This window comes from Strigops habroptila, chromosome 10 (genome assembly GCF_004027225.2).
Source record: "Strigops habroptila isolate Jane chromosome 10, bStrHab1.2.pri, whole genome shotgun sequence".
In the NCBI taxonomy this organism is placed as follows: domain Eukaryota; kingdom Metazoa; phylum Chordata; class Aves; order Psittaciformes; family Psittacidae; genus Strigops; species Strigops habroptila.
The window spans coordinates 33,156,379-33,178,266 of NC_046359.1; the positions used below are offsets into that span (position 1 = coordinate 33,156,379).

Consider the following 21,888-nt stretch of genomic DNA (forward strand, 5'->3'; position numbering starts at 1 on the left):
CCGGCTCTGTGGGAGGCGGTGATTGGCGGAGCGCGGCCACCAGCGGCTGCCTCCCCGCGAGTGTGTGTCTCTGGCAGTGTCAATGGCTCCTCCTGCCACGGAGCAGCGACGGGCTTGAGACGGGCAGGACCGCGGGGCTCCTTTAAGAGAGGGATTTTCGGGGGGGCCGGGGACGGGGGCCGCGGCGCGATCGTCCCCCACAGCCAGCGCTCGGGAGAGCCAGCGGCCGGCGGCTCCTCTGCCTCTCGAGCGAGCCGGCGAGGAGGCGGCAGCGGCGGGACCCACGCCTGGAGACCCCCCCCTCCTTCCCTGCTGCCCGCTGCTGCGAGGCGGCCGCCCCGGGGCTCCCTCCTTTCCCCTCGTCCCCGACGAGGCACCGGTTGCCGGAGGATTCCCCCCCTCCCCTCCCGCCACCCACACGAGTCGGCAAATGAACTCGGTCCGAGCCGCCAACAGGAGACCCAGGCGAGTGTCCAGGCCGCGCCCGGTGCAGCAGCAGCAGGAGAGGAACAACGCCGCCGCCGCCGCCGGGGATCGGGGTAAGCCAGGCGCCGCCGCGCCGAGTGGGGGCCTGCGCGGGGTCTGCTGGCGGCGCTGGGCCCCGCCGCGCCCGGCCGGGCACCGGCAGGAAAAGCCCAGGCTGCTTCACCCCTGGCTCCCGCTCAGGCCGCGCTTTGTTTGGCTTGGGCTCTGCCCCGACTCGGGGCCGCCGGGCCCTGTCTCCGAGCGGGAGGGAGGCGGGGGCTCGGCCCCTTCCCCGGACCTGCTCCCACGCCCGCTGGGGAAGGGGGGTGAGCCGATCGCCACCGGCCCCCTCGGGAAAGGAACGGGGCGGACGCCCCCCCACCCTTCCCTGAACCCCCCGCCCCGTCCCCGGGGGCTGGGGGGCGGCGAGCCGGTGCCTCCCTGCGGGGAGCGGCAGGCTGGGCCCCGGGGCCGGCGGAGGGGAGAGAAGGCGCGGGGGGGAGCGGCGCCCGCGGGGCTGCGGGGCTGGGGAGCGGGGTGGGGGGGCAGCTTGCGCCAGCACCTTCCCCACCGCCTTCGGCGAAATGGTGTCCGGGGGCGGCGGCCCGGGTCTCGCCGAGCCCCGCGGCCCGCCGCGCCGCGCAATGTTTGCTGCGCAGTTCGGCGCCCGGGCTTCGGTTACAGCGCCCGGCGGGGGGGCGCGGGCCGCGGCCGATCGGCCATTTATTTACCTCAGCAACAACCGCCCCCGTCTCTCCCTCGCCGCGGCACCCGGCGGCCCCGGGCCGGCCTGAACGGAGCTGGGGGGCTGCGGCCCCCAGCGCCTCAGCGCGGCCCGGCGGGTCCGGTGGGGCCGGGGCCTAGCGTAAAAATGTTGACAATTCGGAGCTAATGGGGGAAAAGCACCATTGTCTGAGGGTATGAGGAAGCGGCGAGGTGCGATCCCTCCCCGAATGGAGCCCGGGTCGCCAGTGCTGGGGTACGGGGGGTGGTATGCAGGGGGTGGCGGCCCCTCAGCCCTGGCTCCGATGGCTCTCGGGGGTGCGATGTGCGTGTGCTCCCTCTGTACAGGGCTGGCTTTTTTCTTTCCTTTTTTTTTTGAAGGCGAGATGGGGGTGGGATTGGAGGAGACATTTTGCATGTCTTATCTGGTGGATTGGATTTTAATTTTTTATGCATTGGCTGTCACAACTCTGGCATGATAAAGGAGACTGATCCGTGGTGCAGTTTTAAGATGTACAAATGTCTTTTTAAAATTGAAAAAAAAAAGGGGGGGAAGGGAAAAAAAGCCTTCATTGTCATCTGAATGTCTTTTGTTTGAGTATCTAGGATATCACATCGAGAACGAGGTATTTTAACTACGGAGATGCATCGTGATAAACGTTTTAGTGCCTTTTACGCCATCAAAACATTTTAAGCGAATGAAGTAAAGAAAATATAATCTGAGGAAGTATTTTTAATTCTCCGTTGCTCCCCCCCGTCCCCTCCCTCCCCTTCCTTCCCCCGCCCCCCCTCGCACACATTGGTCAGAGCAAAGAATGTTACCCAGACCAGATTGCTGTGTATATAACCAGAGGATGTGATGTCTTATGCCCAATTATGGGTCTTGTGTAAACCTTCCAAAATCTTCAGTAATTATATAATTAAAATGACTTTTCTGGTATATTGACATTTAAAAATTAAATTAAAAAAAACCCAAACCACACAACAAAAATAAAACCCAAAAAGAACTTCCTCCTCTCAATGACATGCACGGAGGATTTTCATCATCAGTGTTCCATATACAGAATATAGACATTCTTTTCAGACCCGCAGTTTACTTTTTCTTTTAAACAGATGAAAATATAACTTCTAAAAGGCATCCGGAAAGGTGTGCTTATGGATTAAATGCTGTGATTATTCAGTTTTACTTTGGATGGTTTGTCTCAAACTGTTCATATGTTATTAATTTGCTAAAGATACAGGCAGAAACTTTTTTTTCCCCTGTTAAAATATGAGGCTGCAATTTATTGGTATTACTCTGGTGCTTTGTAGAACTCTACATTCACATATTTTTATTTTATTTTTGCTTTGATCACTGCCATTTACCGCTCGATGGTGACAAAATATTATTACAAAATCAAGTTTCACAGTTCGCTGGAATTATGGCTTTTTTTTTTTTCTCGCGTTTTGAAGGTCGGTTGCACTGGGTCTGCCTTGCTCAGAAGCGTATCAAACAGCATGAGGGTCCTTGGTCATTAGCGTTACATCTGCATTTGGCGTGTCTCTTGTGCAGTCCCTGGCTCAGAACTTCCAAGGTCTGATCCACTACATCTGGAAGCTAATGCCAGTTTTACCTGTGACTTCGAGTGCTTTGTGCAGGGCTGTTACTGTAAAGGGTGATGAATAATGCTACTAAATTATAAGCCAATATATTAGGGTTAGACCATACCACACAAGTCGTTGGTGACTTTTTTCACCTTTATTCCCAAGCAATGTAGGTCATCTCAAAATAAGGCTGCGCAAAAATGCAGTGTAAGTTACTAGGAAAAGGTTTCTATTAAACTCAGATTTAAATCTGTTAAAAAAAGTTACTAGATTATGTGAGTGCAGCTGTGATTAAATGAAGAAACATATTCTTTGTTATTAATTTCTTTCCTCCTTCATATTACAGCACAGCACTTATAAGTACAGATGTCATTGAATAGAATTGATAATGTAGGACATAGTTAATCTTTGGAACTTCTTGTTTCATATTATGGAAGTACATTGCTTAGTAAAAGGTGTACTAGGTCTTGGGGTTTATTTATTATTTAATGCTGCATAAATACAGTGTTTTGCAACTGTGTAACAGCTGTTACGTTTTCACCACTGGGTAAAAATTGAGCTATGACTCCTGTTATTAGCAAATAGATCACTAGGAAAAGAAATGGTTTTATAAAAATCATTAAAGGGCTTAAGTGTTCTTTATAAGGGTTTTAAGTATACAAAGCTGTGGCTTATACTGTCAAGCAATTCTCATTTTAATGTATTTTACATATGTAGTATGAGAAGATGTCGTGAATGTATAATCATGATATCTATATTATACATTGATAAACAGTGATTGTGTCCCTGTGATTGCAGATAACAAATTTTTCTCCCCCAGACTCACTATGTTGTACAGGCAAGATGAGATGTCATCGGGATATACTTCCCAAGATGTTTTGCCTTATGTTCTGCTGTTCACACCTCCCTCCATCTAAATTAGCCACTCTGGCTACACTATGCCATTTCTGTTTTACCTTCTCCCTCCTGATCACTCACTCCCCAGTCACCAGTGGGGTTGCCAGTGGTTTATTCTGTGGTTTTGGAATTCTGCATGAAGGATACAGAATAGATGGGTCCTTTCTTTGGTACAATGGTCTGTCCAAAAAGAAGTCTGGATTGGGTGATGTCTGTGTTTAAATATTTCTGTACTTGCTTATAGTGCTATTTTATTTCCCCTTGAGCTACTTTATTTCCCTGTAGGTTTGGCTATGGTTTTAGGAAGAAGACAAGGTTAGACAGTTATTTAAATAAAAAAAAATCTTGTCCAGGGTGCAGCTAAAACTGCCAACCTCAGAGCTGTCACACACGATTTTATTTTTTCTTGTTCCTGTTCTTCTCAAAATAAGAACTACATAAGTGTCTATGTGCTGATTTTTAACATCAGCACATTACTGGATAGGCTACTAATGAGGTTCTGCACTTTATGTCCAGTATTAGGTGCTTTTAGGATCAGATCCTGTGTAGTGTTAAGTACCAAACGTATAGCACCATGGCTGCTGCGTCTGTCACAATCCCCTGCGTTCCTTTTACGTGGTGTCCATGTGACAAGGCAGGGAGCTGGCTCCCGAGCTGCCTGTGCCAAACACTAACTGCTTGCCTTTTTTTTTTCCCCCAGGTTGATTTTTGGACAAGTGCCGGTTACAAGGGGAGGGATAACACTTGAATGCCTGTGGGTGTGGTGGGACTGGCAGCTCCAGTTTAGATTGGGTTAAGCTGGGTCAGTACTTCTGGAGTTGGAGCATATTTAATACATACAGCCTGTAAACCTACCTTGCAAGCCTGCTTCCCCCCCACCCCCAGTTTGTCTTCCAAAAAAACCAAGACTTATACAGTCTGTCTGTCACTCTGCAGCTTCTGAACTTGCTAGCTCATTTCAACCCCATTTGACAAAGGCGTGTGAAGTTTTTAAGTTTTGCGGAAATTATTGGCTAGGCAGAGGGAGAAGACAATGAAAGACATTTCTAACTTACACTCTCTACCCATGCCAAGAAGCAGAGACCAGCTGGCCTGTCAGCACACAAGGTAATTGAATTAGTCATTTGTCTGTAGAGGGCTCCAAGTACTGAGAGAAAGAGTAGGTTAAGCTGTGTAAGACAAAAACATGTAGAAACTAAGCTCAAGTAGATTCCTTGCTCACAAGGCTTGAATTTTGTAATGTGGAGATAAATATCTCAGGAAAGTTAAGGAGTCTTTATTTGGCCCTATTTCAAGTGTATGTGTGTAAGCATGTGCGTGATTATATTTATTTATTTTTATTATATGCAACAAAACGCTTATATTGGCGTGTGCTGGGCTGTAGCAGTAACTGAATTAAACAACTCTTATTCTGAAGCAAATGCCCAGACTTGCATCAAAATAACTAAATTGGTTTCAATTTTTATAGGATCATCCCTTATGGCAAGAAGTCAAGAAGTCAGGCATCAGTTGCTCCAGGTGGAAAGAAATCTAATTCAGGCTTTTTTGTATTACTTAATAGAGAGTCCTGGGCTGGGAAAAGATATATTTGCATACAGATATGTAATCCCTGTTTCTGCAATGAAGAGTTTCCAATGTCTGCCTTGCAGGTAAAAGTTTAGAATCTGTAAACTTGATACTTCAAGTAAAACTTCTGTTGCACGGAGCTGGATTCTGCATCATGAGTACAAAGGAGTGTCCAGGTACTTCTGTTGTCCTTCATGTACGACAAGTGCCTAAATTAATGCTAAAGCTTTCTCTCTGATTTGGAGAGATCAAAATCAAGCATATTTATTCTTGGTGTACACAGTAATGTTCATTGCCCATAGTTTTGGTATATTTTGGTAATTCATAAGACTATTGACATGTGTGTTAGTTTCCCACAAGTGCCAAATATTTTTTACTTTTTAATTCAGTTAATATGATACAGAAACTTTGAGCCCAGTAGTTTAAGGAGAGAGGTAATGAAGCCTCCTACATCAGTCTATTTGATGGATCTGTTTGCATTATATTTATATATATATATATACACGGAAGGTTATGCCCCTGTGTGCCCCCCTCCTGCTCTGTTGCTTCCTGGGAGAATCACAGTTACGGGGTAGACTGAGGCTGTCCAACGTGTGTCAGGCTTTTACTGCAGGTATTCAGGGCATTAAGCATAATAAACATTATGTGCAGTGGATATGTAAGATTTAATGTCTATGCACAGAATTGGACTCTGTGAATGCTTTGTCAGCCCAGCAGCTGCCTGGGAACGTCAGGCTTGTGCAGCTTGCTTTACGTCGGCAGTTTCCTCACCAGCATGGTAAATCTGGTGTGGCTAACAAGTACTGAATTGGCAGTGCCTGTGCTGAGCGACTGCTGTGCGCGTGTGTGTGTGTGTGTGTGTGTGTGTGTGTGTGTCTGGCATGCTGATTCTGCACACACACAGAGTGGGATCATCACAGGGGCTTCCACTGCAGCAAGCACAACTCATTTGGCCAACCCCTCCGGCCTGGGTCCCTTCTGGAAAGGGAATGAGTATGCAGGTGTACTGAAATGTGGGTCACCTGTGGCAGCACTTCTTCTTGCAGATTGTGGCTGTGAAGTGTTTGGTCTGTTAGGAGGTAGGGTGCTTCTCTAAGATACCTAGATGTGCTGATTAAATAGATTTAGCCTTACATATTATAACAGATGGTGTTGGAGAGGTAAATCAGACCTGTGCAGTGTGTGGACAGTAAAATCAAAGATGAGAGGAAAACATGACTGAACTAACAGGAATTGAGAAAATGAAAGGTTTGTTCAGTTGACTTTGTTGTTTCCTAATCCTCTAGTGTTTTCTGGTTGTTAAGTACTTCTGTTTGTTTCTTGCTGATGTGGTGTTTCTCTCTTTAGCACTTGGATAGGAGGGGAGGCATACTTGGTGATTTTTATTATTGTTCATGGTATTAAGCTGTAGTATCTGAATATAGCCTGGGATGTTAGTCTGAGTCCTTCAGTTCTTGATGAAATGAGCAGGGGGGAAGAAAGTAAACTAAAATGTGCAGTGAAATTACTGAACACCTATAAAAATCCTGCTTTTATAATATATTGCTACTTTTAAAAAAGACTTAAATTCTTGAGAGTGAGATCTAGATGTAGGTTCTAAAGTAAAGACAGTATGCTAGAGGTATCTTCCCCTGTTTATATTGTACTTTGTATTAGAAAGTTTAGTGGGCTTCTTTTGAAGGGATTAAAATCTCTGAATCTGGAATATTTAAAAGAGAACTCGCATAGTGATTACTGTGGTTCTTCTCAGTAACTAAGTTTTGCTGGTTATACTGCTGCTTGTTCCTAAAATGTTGTTGTTCACCCGTATGTAGAAGCTGGGAAGACACAGACAAGCAACAAATGACCGCTTGTAAACCATGCGCTTCTTCCAGGAGGTTTCTGGGGACTACTTTTTATGCTCTCCTCTGAGAGACTTCCTTCAGTTGTATTTTGACAAGATAACTAAGTCGTTTTAGAGCCTGGCGTGTGATAGGAAGGAGTCATCCCATTATTTTTGCCTCTAGCCCCATGTTCTTATCCCCTGCCTTGTAGCTCCCTGAAGCAGATCACCAGGGAAACTAAGCCTTGAAAACACTCTGAATCTGCTGCTTTAGCGCTTTGAACTAGCTAACTGCAGAGTTTGGTGAGTGTGTAAGAGAGGTGGTCATCAGGTACGCAGTGGGAAGTGGGGGGAAGTGGGACTGCTCCTCATCCTCGCAGGTAACGTTTAGATCAGCTCAGCTGTTGTGTGAGGCTGGAGCCTTGCACAGTGACTGGTGATGCTCCTGTCCATTTGAGAGGAGCTCTCAAAATGTTGCCATGGTTCTGTTCTACGAGATGTGCTACGATACGTACAATGAAACCTACTGTTTGTTGTAACAGAAACCTGCAGTTTCCACTTGGTTGCCAGGTTTGCTGGGTCCCTCCTGATGTCTTAAATGTGAGAGCTCAGGCACTGCTTTGTTCTAGAAGCTGGAACTGCTGCCTAGAAACGTTGTCGCTGGGGCTCCTAGTTTTTTTTCTGTTAAGCAGCTGTAGTTTCTTGAGTCTACTTAGTTTATTCTGCAGAAGGCTATGGATATATCATTCCAGTGCATGCCAAATATTACTACTGTTCCAACGTCAAAATAATAGTAGTGTTTATCATCTTGTGCAACTGGTTTTGTGTTCCAAAAACCTGATTCAGCTCTACCAGGTGAGTGCCAGTCTAGTGTCATTAGAGTTTGTAAAGTTTTTTCTCAGTTTTTGTCCTGCTTTGACTTTGTTGAGCATAGGTGGGTGTTTGGATGAGGGTTGGTTGTTTGGTGATGGGTTTTGTAATTATTAGTGAAAACTGATTTTAAAAGAGTTAAACGTTTTATCAGATGCTGCTCTTGGGCAGGGAAGATAGAAGATGCTGGGGGTGAACAGTAAAAGTACATGTGGGTTGTTCTAGCTGCAAGTCACTGAAGGTATAGACTTCCTTATGTTCCAGAGAACTCTTTAGTTCTTAGCTCCCAAACACAGCATAAAGAAACAAGTACTCCTGGGAATGAGGTTTGGAAGCAAAAGCTTGGGTTTTGCCCTACTATGAATTGCCATTAGAAGGAAAAAACAACAGCCATACTTGGAATTATTACACTTGTTTTAAATAACCACTGTCCAGACCAGCAGAAGAGCTGAATTTGCAGTCTCATGGTCATGCTTTGTGCATGCCTTTATACCAAAGGACTGGTTAGCATTAATAGGTCATGTTACACTAGCTATTTCCTTTTGGTAATCCCAGTTTGTAGTATTTGGAAACAGCCTTTTTACCTTAAGGGTTTTGATTTGTAGGTTCCCTTCTATTGCTTTGTTTTTGGCTTACGCATCTAGAAGCAAAAGTTGGAGGGTTTAGTCTCTTGATTTCTGAATAGGGGTGAGTTGCAGCTCTACAGCCAGTCTAAATTTCAAGCTATCTTTGTATTTGGACAGATTATTGTAGAATGACAGGTTACCATATGTCAGCTGATCTGTGGTATCTGATTCACAGTAATTGTTCATGTGTATGCTCTTAGCCTGTGGCAAATGGAAGGTAATTTGAGTTAGCTTGACCCTCTTTCATTACACTCTTTGAAGGCACTCCCTTCTCCACGTGGATTGTTAGACCTGCTGGAGTGCCTTGGCTAAAACAATAATGCAGTTTCTGTCCCCAAGCTAGTTTGGGTGTATCTCTACAACAGCAAGATGAGGACTTCACCACAGTTTCCTGTATTGTTGCTTGTTTGAGTCTATACCTTGCTGAAGGAGTGATTACTACAAAGATGCTATCCTGAAAATCAGTCAGATGTTGTAATTACCAGGTGTGTTTTTCTTCAGCAAAACTTAATGAAAGCTTTATTAGTGCATTTTAAAACACCACAAGTAAGTCGTTTATTTCACAGTAGCTACATATAAGTAGGTTTTACTTTGAGTTCTTTCGGAAGATGCTTGGTAATTGAAATCATTCTAACACTGCAGTAATGCTTCTGGATGTTCTGATTCAAAGCACACTGAAATCCCAGTCAGCTGGAAGATTCCTGTTGACCACAAATGGCACTTGAATTTGATCTGAAAAGATGTGGAAGGTAAAACAATTGATTTCCTTTTTAGTGCTTAGTTCTTATTTGCAGGTTGATTTTGTGACAGTAAATACATAGTTATCCAGTCTGGTTCATCAATAGTTATGTAAAATCTAAAATACTACTTAAATGCATATGGAAAAATTCTTTTGAGTAGTTGGAGATTGCTGCCTTGTTTTGCTGACTTACTGAATTTCTAAGGTTTCCAAAGAGAAACTCAGAACTGCCTCTTGAATCTACCTCATTTCCCCTTCTCCCACAACTGAATCTGGTTAATTAATTACTGCACTACTGATCCTATGTGTATATGACAAATAAACAAAGCTTCTTCCCCATTTTTCATTCTTATTTGGCCAACGAATGTTTAGGAGGTATTAGGGAAAATTTACAGTTCCCAAGCCTCTTGTACTTGGGAAAGTGAGTGGAAAAGTGTGCCTTTTTTCTTTACTTGGAATTCATATTCCTTAAGTCATAGGCTTGGTGCAGACTTGCTGTAGTCCTTTGAGAAATAAATAGTTGTGAAAGTTTGTCAGCATACCTTTAGTGAAAACTTAATGCTGCAGAAGTGTAGGAAAGCTTCTGATTTTAGTAATTATTCTAAGAGCTGAGGGCAAAATGGCTGCTTTGTGGCCAAATAAGCATTTCCTGACTATTGGGAAAGGAAGAGACGAGAAAGATGACCCAAATGCTGTTGGGTCATCAACTTAAATTGTGTGTAGTAGCTGTTCAAATTAATGGTTGCTATTTCCTTAAGTTGTTGCTGTCTTGAAGGAGGAAGGATAACAACTTTGTTTAGATTGTTGTTATGTTAGTCTTTAGCAAGATGTGACACTTCACCTTTCTCTGAAGATGGCAAGATCAGTGACCATCTCTTTTGGCAGAAAGGTTCTGTCCCTTCACCTTCTTCAGCAGTCATTGAACATCAATTACTCAGAATGAACCGGAGTTTACTCTGGAATTTCGCTCCATTTTGACCTGTATTGACAGCAGCCACCCAAGTTGAGAGCACGGGTAGGGAACAGCTGAGCTCCATCCATTGTGACCTCGGAAGCTGCAAGACTGAAGGTCTAAGGGTGGTTGCAGTATATGAAAATGAGTAGTGTGTTTTCCAGCACAGGAGAACTGTTTTATTCAAATCCATTTGGCGCTTCCTCTCTGGCTCCATTTTTAACTCTCTGCAAAGCTCTATGGCAATTGAGCGTCTAAGGGATGTGCTGCAGATAGTTGTGGAGAGAACCTCCCTCAACACAAGTTGTACAGGCCTTTGGCTAGCGAAGCATCAACGGCAAGGCAGGAGAGAAGTGCTTTGGGCTACTCTTGCTGTCTGGATGATTAGAAGAAGAATGGGTGTGATTGTGATAATGGGTAATACCTGAATGATTTCGGGTGCCCCTTGATAATGAGTGAAGACCCTTTTATATCTTGTGAAATTTAGCAGCAGCTGCTTCTTGGTCACCAGCTTGTGATCAACAATCTGCTGATATGCTTGACAGCATCAGTGTGCATACTTGCCCTTGTCAAATTCTACTTTAATTTGAAAGGTTAAAGTAGCTGAAAAAGGCACACCTGAGTAGGTTCAGTGGGTGTCTAATGCTGCTCTGTTCTGAAATAAAGTCATTGTTGATGTGATGCTGGATGTCCCGTTTTGTCTAAGTAACATTTGGACATCTGAGCTTGTTAATGTTGCAAGTGTTAACCTATGTTTTGCATATCAGAAAGGTGAAAGTATTCAGATTTTCAGTTATAGACAAAATAGCCTTAATATGTAATCTTAAAGGAAAATACTGGGTCATGCTAATGTTGAAATAAACACATTATCTTTTAAGGGCTTCTTGCTTTAGTATAAGTATTAGCTATAGCTTCCAAAATATATAGGCTGAAAATAAAAAGTGAGTATAAAGGAAGTATTAAGTTAATCTTTAACTTAACTGCCCCATCCCTGGCAATGTTCAAGGACAGGTTGAACAGGGCTTGGAGCAATCCGGTCTAGTGGAAGGTGTCCCTGCCTGTTGCAGGGGGTTGAAACTAGATGAGCTTTAAGGTCTTTTCCAACCCAAACCGTTCCATGACTCGATTTGTAAAAGTGTGGGGGGAAAGAAGGATGGAAAATGTATTTTAAACAAAGTTTTGTTTGAAAATTTTAATATTGATATGTGGTAGTCCAGTTTAAGATCAGTTTCCACATTCACTTAATTTTTCAGCCTATGTCTTTCTGGACAATTTTTCCAAGGAACTGAAGATTTGAGCATGCACTCTGCTATGGGTTGCTCTTACGCTGATGAAATACAGTGGAAGTTGAAAATAGGTAGCTGATGGGAAAAAATAATGATTTTTAACTTCTCTGTTTGAAAGGCCTACCAAGCAATACGTACCATTCACTGGTGCTGCAGGAGTGGATTCATTACCCTTGGGTAAATCCCAGCAGACTGACTGCATAGTTTGTTTCATTTGTTTCAGTCACCTTAATGGCCGAGATCTCAAAGAGCACTAGGAGCTGCTGATGTAATACTTTTATGTGTGTATAAGATTTAGAAAAGTTGTACAGTTGTGTGAAATCAAGAACAGTAGCTGAACACTGAAATCCCGGTGAGTTTGGCACAGTGTTTTCAGGCTAAATATAGTTTGGGTGCCACCTTCCTTTGCAGCAAGGTTGGACACCAGCATTCCTCTGGACAACCACTATTAGCAAACAGATAGTCTGTAGTACTGTAATGGTTGGGGAAGGCAGAAATATTCAACTGGTTTTGTCACTTGAGTGGTGGAAATAATTACCACTTTCAAAATGAGCAAGTTTTAAATAGAAAAAACTGAAGTGGTCTGTTTTAGTGTCTTTGTGTTGTTCTGATGCAGGTGTAGTCATAAAATGATGTGTATATCCTGTGTGTTAAAAATTCACTATGATTTTCCTTAATATTTGTGTGTAGGATCCCACTGGCAGAAAGGTTGTTTTTTTCAGTAATATAAATATTGTGTGTGCATTATGGTGGTTGGGGTAACTGCTTGAGCCTGGTGAAGTTTTGTTTTGTAAGGTTTCTGGGATACATTTTGTCTTTCCCCCAAATTCTTTATTACTGCAAAACTAACTGAATATATTACCAAAAAGGAATTTTAATACTTACAGTTTGAGAAATTGAAATAAGGTTTGCAAAAGAGGCAAAGAAATTGAAATAAGGTTTGCAATGAGGGTTGCAGTAAATGTGGGGAAGTGTCTCTTATCCCACCGTATCTTACAGTGATTCTGGTGATGTACTGGTAAAGGATCCCCTTTGTTTTACCAATTTGGATATTTGCCTTGCTGCACTCTTGTGTCTTGCAGACTGTCAGTGGTGTCTGTAGCTGTCCTCCTTGCACACCTGGGGAGTAGTGGAGTACTGTTCTGACACGAGCAGTGGGAAATGAAGGTGTAAAGAAATGATGTGACTTGCCCAAAGTCACCAGGGAACAATTTTACCCTTGGTTTAAGCAGCGTAATTGCAGATGGCCACCAGAAGGGATTTTCTCACTGGTGCTTTGCTGCTTCCTTCCTGTGTTGGAAGTATCATACTCTTAAATTGGTTTAACTTTATCATGGAACCACATCTGTTGCAAAGCAACAGAACTGAACATGATGCTGTTGGGTTCCTGTGATTGGTAGGCTAGTTTTGAACTATTCAATCTCTCTTCATACAATACCTGTCTTCTTTCTGGACTTATTTGAGTACTTAACTAGTCCCAGGTTAAAAACTGGTTGGTTGAACTGTGAATTGCTCTCAGTTATCATTTGTCCCGTGGTCCCAGCTGATCCCTGTTAAAGGCGAGGATCACTGAACAGCTCAAAACACAGTTGCAGTGGTGCTTTAATCTTTCAGGACAGCATGTTAAGGAAAATGGGAATTGCAGTTGGCTGGCTTAATTATGCTGGGCTGAAAACTGGAGCCGCTCTTGAATTGCCACGTGAGCTGTTCGGCCATCTGTCATTGGGGCAACAACTTGTGTTGTAAGGGGCAGCTGGCAGGGTTGAGGCTGACTTCAGCTGGCAGACTTAGGGGTTTTTAATTTGCTACTGTGTGTTGGTCAGAGCCCTTACTTGTGGGTAAGGAAGAGAGTGGAGGTTGCCTTAATTGTTTGTGCCATTAACTTAAAAAAATTCCCGAGAGGAGCAGTGGGCATTTCTGTGAGAATAAATTACATTTCTCTAACTTGCATTGTGTCTCCTTATAGACTGTTTCTTGTGGTTTTGAGATACAGCAATAATGTTACAGCTGTGAAGCCATAGGTGTGCTTGCGCGTGCACTGAACCATACACGTGGCACGAGAAAATTACACGTTCTTACTAAAATGCAGTGTTATATTGTGAAAGCACAAATACTGAAGGAAATAGGTTGAGAGACAACCTACAGAAAGGATCATGTGGAAGAGTCAAATGTTTAGATTTGGCACTAGTTCTTTAGAGATTTTATCTTACAGGCTCCTGAGTAAGGACGTGGGAACTCTTAATGCTTCAATTGATCATATGGACACACTGCTGTGAGCAGAGAGAGGAGGAAAAAACACTAATAACACAATTTTATCTGGGGAAGACTGTGGGAGTTTATGAAAGGTAATTGTTGAGAAAAAGTAGTTGGAGAAAACCCCGCAGTTGGCAGTCAAACAGTATATGGCTTTTAATTTTAAATACTTTGATTTTCTTTTTTTATTGGGAGAGAGGTTACCTTCCCTCTCTTGGTTGGCTTTCTTGGTTTCGTTTTGTTCAATACCAGGCATGAGGTGGTAGGTTACTAGTTTGGAGAAGTCTTGGGGATCCCAGGAGAGCATTTTACGTCGGCTCTTGCATAAGTCTGGCTGCTGGTACTTGTTCATCCCATACAGCCAGCTGATATGCTGGGGGTAGAGAGTAGAAAACAGCATTACTTTAATAATGGATTCTTAGTCCTCAATCTCGTCTGGTCCAGATGATGCTCTGCTCTAACTTAAACCAGTTGCTGGTTGCTCTAAAATGACCTTTGTAAAGATGATGACAGCTGGCATATGTGTGTTCTGTCCACTTCTGCCCATGTTTCCAGCAGATCCAGTAAACCAGAGATCATTAAAGGCCATAGGTGTGACTTTGTGCTGTTAGAAGACACTGGTTTGGGCTCAAAGTCTGTCTCGGTATTGATCGTGCCTTTCCAATGTTTAAAAACAATTGGTAGGGCCCGCTGGCTGTTGAGGTTGGAGTCTTATGAACATGCAGTAGGACTTGTCTGAAGCACCTCCTCATTACTATATGTAGCACAGAGAATAGTCTGGAATTAAAATTTTCTGTAGAGCTGTCCTACCTAAATCATGTCATTTGCCAGGTGAAAGCAAATTTTTGATGGGAAACTTTTATTCTTTGTGTGTTTTCAGATGTGATGGAAGCATTTGTCTTTAATTGCTTCAGTTTTCCAGGAAATTGTATTTAGTTCTCTGTACTCTTAATGCTGAAAAAGAGAGTTGATTTAAAAAAAAAAAACAATGATGTGTAATAAAATGTTATAATTGTGAGTACCAGAATGGGCACTGGCAAACTGTTGTACTCATTTATAGTGGCAAAATGAAGTTCAGTGGCACTTTCAAAATTACTTCCAGTGTAATTATTTCTGATAAAGGGTTTGCCTGATACTGTCAATGTTCAAGTCCATGACTTAGCTACCTTGGTTTTCATCTTTACTGTGGCACCACACTTCATAATGGATACATCAGAGACAGCTTTATGGTGGTGACCATGCTGTCTTGACTGAGGCAGCCCCATTGCAGGGCTGTGGAGTCCTGGTATTATTATTTCTTATTTTAACTTGTATTTTGATGCACATTGGTCTCCAGTCTCTATTTGTGGCGATGAGTGGGGAGAACGGGATGGTGGTGCAACTTTTTCCTTCCCTTCTTTTTATCTAAGTGTCTTTACAGTGAGCAACTAGTTCATGACAAGGTTTGGTTTTATAGAAGGTGAAAATCCTTTCTGAGTTGCTCTTTATTCAAGATGTCTGCAGCTCGTGTGTTTCTCTAAGGGCACGACACCATATCTTTTTTGGCACTTGTGTCGTTGGCTGCTTGGTTGCTCTCTGTGTTGGTTCTAGTTTTCCCTTTTAACGTTTTTCTTCCATTCCCAACAGTGTTGTAGCTGAAGGTTTGCAGATCTTCAGCCGTAATCTGTTACTTTTAATAAAAAGAAAGCTTCTCTCCTTTCCCATTTCTTTTCTCTAAAGAGCACAAAAGATATTTTAAAAAGGCTTTTTTTTTCTTTTGCCTAAAAATCTAAGTTGAAGTAGCCAAACTGGATTTTGTTTTTTGAAATACATGTGACTTCTTTTATTGTACTCTTTAAGTTTGAGGGCACTAGTTTTCAAGTGTGGAATGTGATTAACAGATTTCTCAACCTGTTATGTTATCTCACAGCTCTTCACTTTGTCTGCAGGAATGCTGACATTTTCTGACTAATAGGTGGCACCACATATAGTGCAAATGGCTCTCACCCTTGGAATATAGGAGAGTTTGCTGCAATGAAGGATGGTTTTAGTCTTTTACCTAGCTGCCGCTCTTAAAGTCTTGTTAGCATAATGCAGGTTTGTGTATGCTTAATTATATGTATTCAACACTTTACAGCCTGGTAGTAAATTTGGGCCGAGCTCTAAATGTGACTTTTACTCTCCCAGTCTAGGTTGTTATGAATGTTTAATGTTTAATTTTTTTCAGTCAGGTAACTGTGTTTTGACTAATACACTTGATCTGGAAAGTATCTCGTGTTATTGCTGTCTGCTTTACTTAGTACCAGATGGGAGCCCTGATATATCTGAATTGCTTCCCTGTATGTTTAATTAAAAGTAATAGATGTGTATTGCTTAAAGGAGCTGTCAGCCTCTTGCCTGTATGTGAGGCCTAGAGTAGCTTGTGGAGTGTTTCTCTACCTGGTGCCAATGTATGTACTTTTTTGTTGTTGAGTAGTATGGACTGCTGCATTGCCCACATCTCAATTAGGGTGTTAGTATGACTTATAGCTGTTACCTAGCACCAGCAGAGCTCTGTCTCTGGATGTGGGGAGGTTGGGAAGAAGGTATGAATAACAGTTCCTTCAGCCGAAACTACAGAAGTTACTAGAAAATGGGAGTTTATACGTTTGTATTGAGTAATTAATTTCCTTCCACCCCCCACTCAGGAGAATTGGAGTATGTATTGAACAAAGAAAAGTGATAACTTTTTTTCTTCCTTCTAGAACTTTATTTTTAATTGTGGTAAATGTAGAGGTCCGATATATTTTAATGATTATTATACCCTAAACTCTGAATCGTTACTGTTGGGTTTTCTTTGTTGTAGTGGTTGATTGGTTTGAGGTTTTTTGTGTGGTTTGGTGGTTGTGTTTGAATTTCTTCCTCCCATTTCCAACTTACTATGTTTGATGTTATTCTTGCACAAGAATTTAGACATCACTTCTTCCTCTGTAGGAGAGGAAATGTCACAGCACGTGTATTGGTAATGGATTCCCTTGACTCTGTTGGGTTGCTTACTTGGCTGGTTCCTCCTGTTTCATATTCCCCTCAGCTATTATATTTGGTTTTGTTGTTTTTATTGTTATAGCTGTCTTCTCATGTACTGTATGTGCACACTCAGATAACAAAAGTAGGTGGATATTTGCAAACTCAAATACTTCATGCAGGTGAGGGAGATGCAAAAAAGACTCATGGCATCTATTCCCAGCTGTGTTTACAGAGACTAGTCAGTGACTGTAAGGAGGGAGAGGTTTATAACTTTGCAGTTAAAGATGGTAGGAATGGAGGAGAATCAAGTGCAAGTAAGTGTCCTGACTCAAGGCAGGTATCTTGTCCTGCAGCCTTTTTCAGTCCTTAACTGAACAACCAAATGTAGGAATCTCGACGTCGCCTGGAGAAGTCTGTTTTGTGGTCAAAAAGTGGAGCTAACTCAGTGCTTGGGTGTATTCTAGCGAGGAACAGAAGTGCAGACACAATTTGATGAAGAGGAAAAAGCAGAGAAAATCTTAGCAGGGGTTTATGTTGTTGTTATTGACGAGTGGGTGAAGGCTACATGGATCAAGGTTCCTCATGAAGGAACCGAAGGGGGAGAGTCTTCCAAAAGGGTGGATGGTGTTCAGAAGAGTGTTTATTTCTTTGCTTAAATGATTATAAAGGCAAGTCATGTTTGAATAGGTATCATATGCCGGAGAATTGTGCTGTGAAGGCTTCATCTTCTTATTTGTGCTTTATGCCTTGAACTTTGGGAAATATTTGGGAACCAGCCATAGCTGCTGTGGATTAACTTCAGAATGGTGAGACATGATGCATGCTGAAAGCTAATATTTTAAAGAATTATTCTTAAAATCTGTATTCTTTGGAAAATAGTCATAAAAATTACATGTGAATAAATCACTTCAATTAATATACTGTCATTTTAATATAAAATGTTTATTCAATCTATAGAATATGAACAGTTTGTTTTTAAATTAGTCATAGTTTGAGAGTAAACATTTCAAGAATGAATCTGACGGTTGTTTAGAATGCATCTTCAGACAATTTTTGTGGCTGTGTAGAGCATGAATATAACAAAGATGGCTAATACTCCATGTGCTGAACCAAAGCACAGGGAAAACATGGCAAAGCTTGGTGAACTTGTAAAATGTCCTTGATACATATTAGAACACTTAGAATACCCCAGTTTTGTTAGTGGAAAACCAAACAATGATCTAAGGATGCGGTTCTGGATGGAATATGATTAATGGTTGGCAAGTATTGTACATTTTAGCTCAGTGGAGGAAAGCATCTACTTCTTTAGTAGGCTGTGTTTGTGACCCACGTGGCATACGGTAAGTTGGGTGCACACAGTATATTTTACTTGCTAAATCCTGAACATTCAAAACATTTTTTTTTTTTTTTAAAGAACAACTCATGAAAGATTCTTTTCTTGTGAGTATTCAGTGATACTGAATCTGGTTGTGGCTATGCTTGCACTTCAAATACAACATAACAGACTAGGTGAATGTAGTTGTGTCATGGGGCTTTTTATGCTTCTAAATGGGTGTCCTATACATTCTGCATGTGTAAGATTATTGTGATCTGTTCTACTGGGGTTGCACTCCATACTGTCGCTATCCTATGATAGGAACTGGTCTGCCGATAAGGTGGATGTGGCTTATGGAGTTGGCTGTGTAAAAGATAGTACCGTGGGTCTGTGGATGCTTGCATGCAAGATTTTCTGCTAGGAAGACTTGAGAGGCTCTATTCAAGGCGAAAATGCTAGATAGTCAATAAAAACTCTTGTCTCTAGAAGTGATGTTTAGTACAGGGTTAGGCTGAATTGTTGGCACTGACCAGTGTTCCTTCAAGCATTGCAGATCTCTCAGATCAAATCATGCAGGAAAGGTGAAAGCTCAGAAGCAGAATGGGTGTGCTCTGACTCTTCTCAGTATTTCAGATTCTTTCACTTCTATTATTTAGTATCTGTATCCCACATGTGTAGCTCTTATTTTATAACAGAAGCCTTAAACTTTCCTCCCATCAAAGACAGAACCTTCTGTAAGTCCTTAGAGGGTCTAAGATAGCAAGTGGAATATTTGGGTTTTTTTTTTTCCTGGAAATGTTTCTGGAAATGATTTCTTTTATACTTTGAAAACATATGAGAGGTGTCTGTTAATGGAAATAAGTCTCTGGTGATATCCCAGTTTTGTTTACTTGTTCATTTCTGGTTATAACCGGACACTTCCAACTACCATAATGTTTTCCCAGAATATCACTGTAGATAGTGCAGTACACCTGTCTGCTGCTAGTGTGTCTATTAACTGGAAATAAAGATTCATTCCATCATAGTTCAGGCTCTGGCCTGTTTCTCATCTCATGCCAGTATCAGAGTTCCAGACAGCACTGATGTGAAATAAGTCACTGGCTGTTAAGTATTCCGCTTCAAAGATAGCAGCCTGATTTGATGTCAGGCTTCATAGTTTTTCAATCATGGTTTGACTGATGCACCAGAATTTCTTTGTGTTCCTTACTTGTTAGTCATCAATGGTGGCATATGCTCTGACATGGGGGGGGGGGGGGGGGGAGGAATACTGTCAGCCAGCTACTGTACGGTGCCAGGGTTCTTCAAGGTGTAATCTGTATTTCAAAGTAGCCTGCCTTCCAGCCTTGCTGGCTGGAAACCTTAGGCTTCACAGGATTGGAGTAATGCCCACTTGTTCAGCCCTTGCTTGAGAGCATAGAGAAGCCATGGGCTGTGTATTTTATTCAGAAGTTGAGTTGCTGCCCAAAGACCTACTGGGGGTGGTGTGTTTCTGAAATGTATGCTTGTGTGGCATCAAGATGCTTTTGTTATCTTTGAGATGGAAAAGGTTGCCATTCTATCAAAATGTCAATTGCACAGTAGTGAGTGTGACTGTACAGTTTGCAAATGAAGAAAGCTGTGGGATAAATGTGGTTAATGAAATTAAGGGCTTTTGATACTGAATTGATCCCTATGTATAGCAGTGATGTCTGAAAGAAGCAACAATTGAGAGAATATAAGCAGCAGTTTAAACCATCCCCACCTCCCTTTAGAAGACATTACTCATTTACGTGCTCATGAGTCAGGTAGAGTATGTCGAGATGGCAGCAGCCAGTTCTGGCTTGGCTCCATCATTTTCAAGCAAGTCTTTGAGAGAAGAGTTCTTAAACTGTGTGGCCATCATCCCAAGTGATCAACTAGGAGAAGAGATGGCCACAAGCAAGCCAGCGGGGACAGAGAGGTGTGAACGTTGTTCACGTAGCACCAGAACACGGCACAGCCGATATGCAGGTGTAAGCCTGTGTGAAAACAAACTCACCATGATTATTTTTTGTGTTCTCCTGGTCTAGTCTTGCTTGCAACCATATCCATGAGCTCTTCAGGATAAGTTTGGGTTCCCTGCCTGCTTTAAGTGTTTGGAGTGACTAACTTGGCTGTGTCTCCAATGCTACCGCAAATCAATAGCAGTGAAACAGTTGAGTAGTTTACAAGTGTGTCGGATTGGAAAGTTCAGAACAGGTGAAACTGTGATAGGATGATTCACTGAAGGAAACTGAACCCAAGATACGATGATCACAGAAAATAGGGCCAGGACAATAAATTCACTTTGCTGATGTTACACAACCACCTCGGTGCAGCCAGTAGATTCATTAGTTCGAGATTCGTTAGTTTGAGATCATGCTTTGTAAGTTGAGCAAATTGACTGTAATTCAGAGTGAAGGTGTGGGAGGGTGAATATATTATTACTCTGTTTTTCTAGCTGGTGTGTTCTGGCTGGTGTGATCTTGTCTAGCAGGTGAGTTTTTCTGTGTCTTCTAGCACGCTTCAGCTTACAGTTGCAAAGATCCTTGAAATTGGCACAGTAGAACCTTTTTATTTTATTTGATTTTTTCAAAAACTGTGAGCCTAAAACAATAACATGGAAAAAGAATCAATTATCTCTTTTTGTACCAGGATGATATTTGCAGATGTGCACAAAGATGGTGTGCAGTAGTAGTGTATTTCCTTGATGAAAGATGGGGGTGGAGATATTATTTTGAAGTCCACCCTTTAAGTAGGTAGAACTTCTAAGTCAAGTACATCATTCATCCTGGCACAAACAGAAATGACTGGAAGAGCACAAGATGGGGATAGGAAGAGAGCAAAGGGACCGTAGTGGTAGAGCTTGGTGTGCACAGCCCAGGGATATGTGCCTGATGGGAGTGCAAGCCCCTCCTCAGGTCACTGTGTCTGAGAGGGCTTTACTTCTGAACAGGGATGGGGGATATCACTGCTCTGTACCCATCCTAGCACTTAATTGTGCTAGGGTGAAATCTTAATTGTGAAATCTTAATTGTGAAATTTAATTCTTTTAAGGAAGATCTGTTGGATGTCCTGGATTTTGTCTTGTTTTTTCTCACCTCTAGTGGTAAGGGATAGATCTCTTCCTATACCTCTGTAATAAAAGCTTTTATTTTTGTTATAACCAAGTTTGAGCAGTGTAAATTTGATCACAGGGCTAGGCAGCAGTTTCTTTATTTCTGTGTGCCTGTCTTCATGCATCACCTTTGAGATTGCCGCCTTCTGTGGTTTTGGTTTTGGGGTTTTTTTTTCCTGTAGATACAGAAACAGAAGAAACAGAAAGTGATGTTTTGATCAGTTACTCATCAGCATTCAATTTTGTAAAAAGGTTGGTACTACTCTGAAGTAGCTTTTTGTTACAAATAACTCATCAGTTGCTAGCCCTGTAGCTGTTATTAAATAAACACAGCGTGTCTGTAAAGGCTTGGTGATGTTTCACTTGCCTGGTCAAGTGTGTAGAAGTACCTTATGATGTTTTACAGCCTAACTCCTGGTTAAAATGCTTGCTGTATTTTTCCCGTTAAACCTCTGGACCAGGAAGATGATGAAATGAAACTGGGTCTAACATTTGGGAAGGAATGAGGTAATGCATGTATGAGTTTCTATAACTGCAGAACGCTTTAACAAGTTATATTTTAGTACTTTTAATCAAATCTTTAAATTGTTGTGCTGAGGATGTTTTGACTTAACCCAAAATATTCTTCTTATTCCTTCATAGTAGGTTTCTTGCTGATGAAATATATTTTGATACAGCTTGTTTGATTGC

At 42.2% G+C, this 21,888-nt stretch overlaps 1 protein-coding gene and 1 long non-coding RNA gene across 4 annotated transcripts in view; both read left to right on the forward strand.

Annotated features, from left to right (window-relative positions):
• Positions 1-49: 49 nt before the first annotated feature.
• The window catches only part of FBXO11 (F-box protein 11), a 75,527-nt gene continuing 53,688 nt past the window's right edge, over positions 50-21,888 (forward strand). The window contains exon 1 of one of the 3 annotated variants that reach the window (XM_030498827.1): positions 50-539. In XM_030498827.1, the coding sequence (XP_030354687.1) occupies positions 431-539 (109 nt within the window). In that variant the 5' untranslated portion in view covers positions 50-430. The remainder of the gene's footprint in view (positions 540-21,888) is intronic. The other 2 variants (XM_030498828.1, XM_030498829.1) reach the window with 2 other exon arrangements.
• LOC115613443 lies at positions 2,715-20,620 on the forward strand. The gene is made up of 3 exons (XR_003993388.1): positions 2,715-2,725; positions 3,053-3,059; positions 20,472-20,620. It is a non-coding gene; the product is annotated as an uncharacterized LOC115613443 (long non-coding RNA).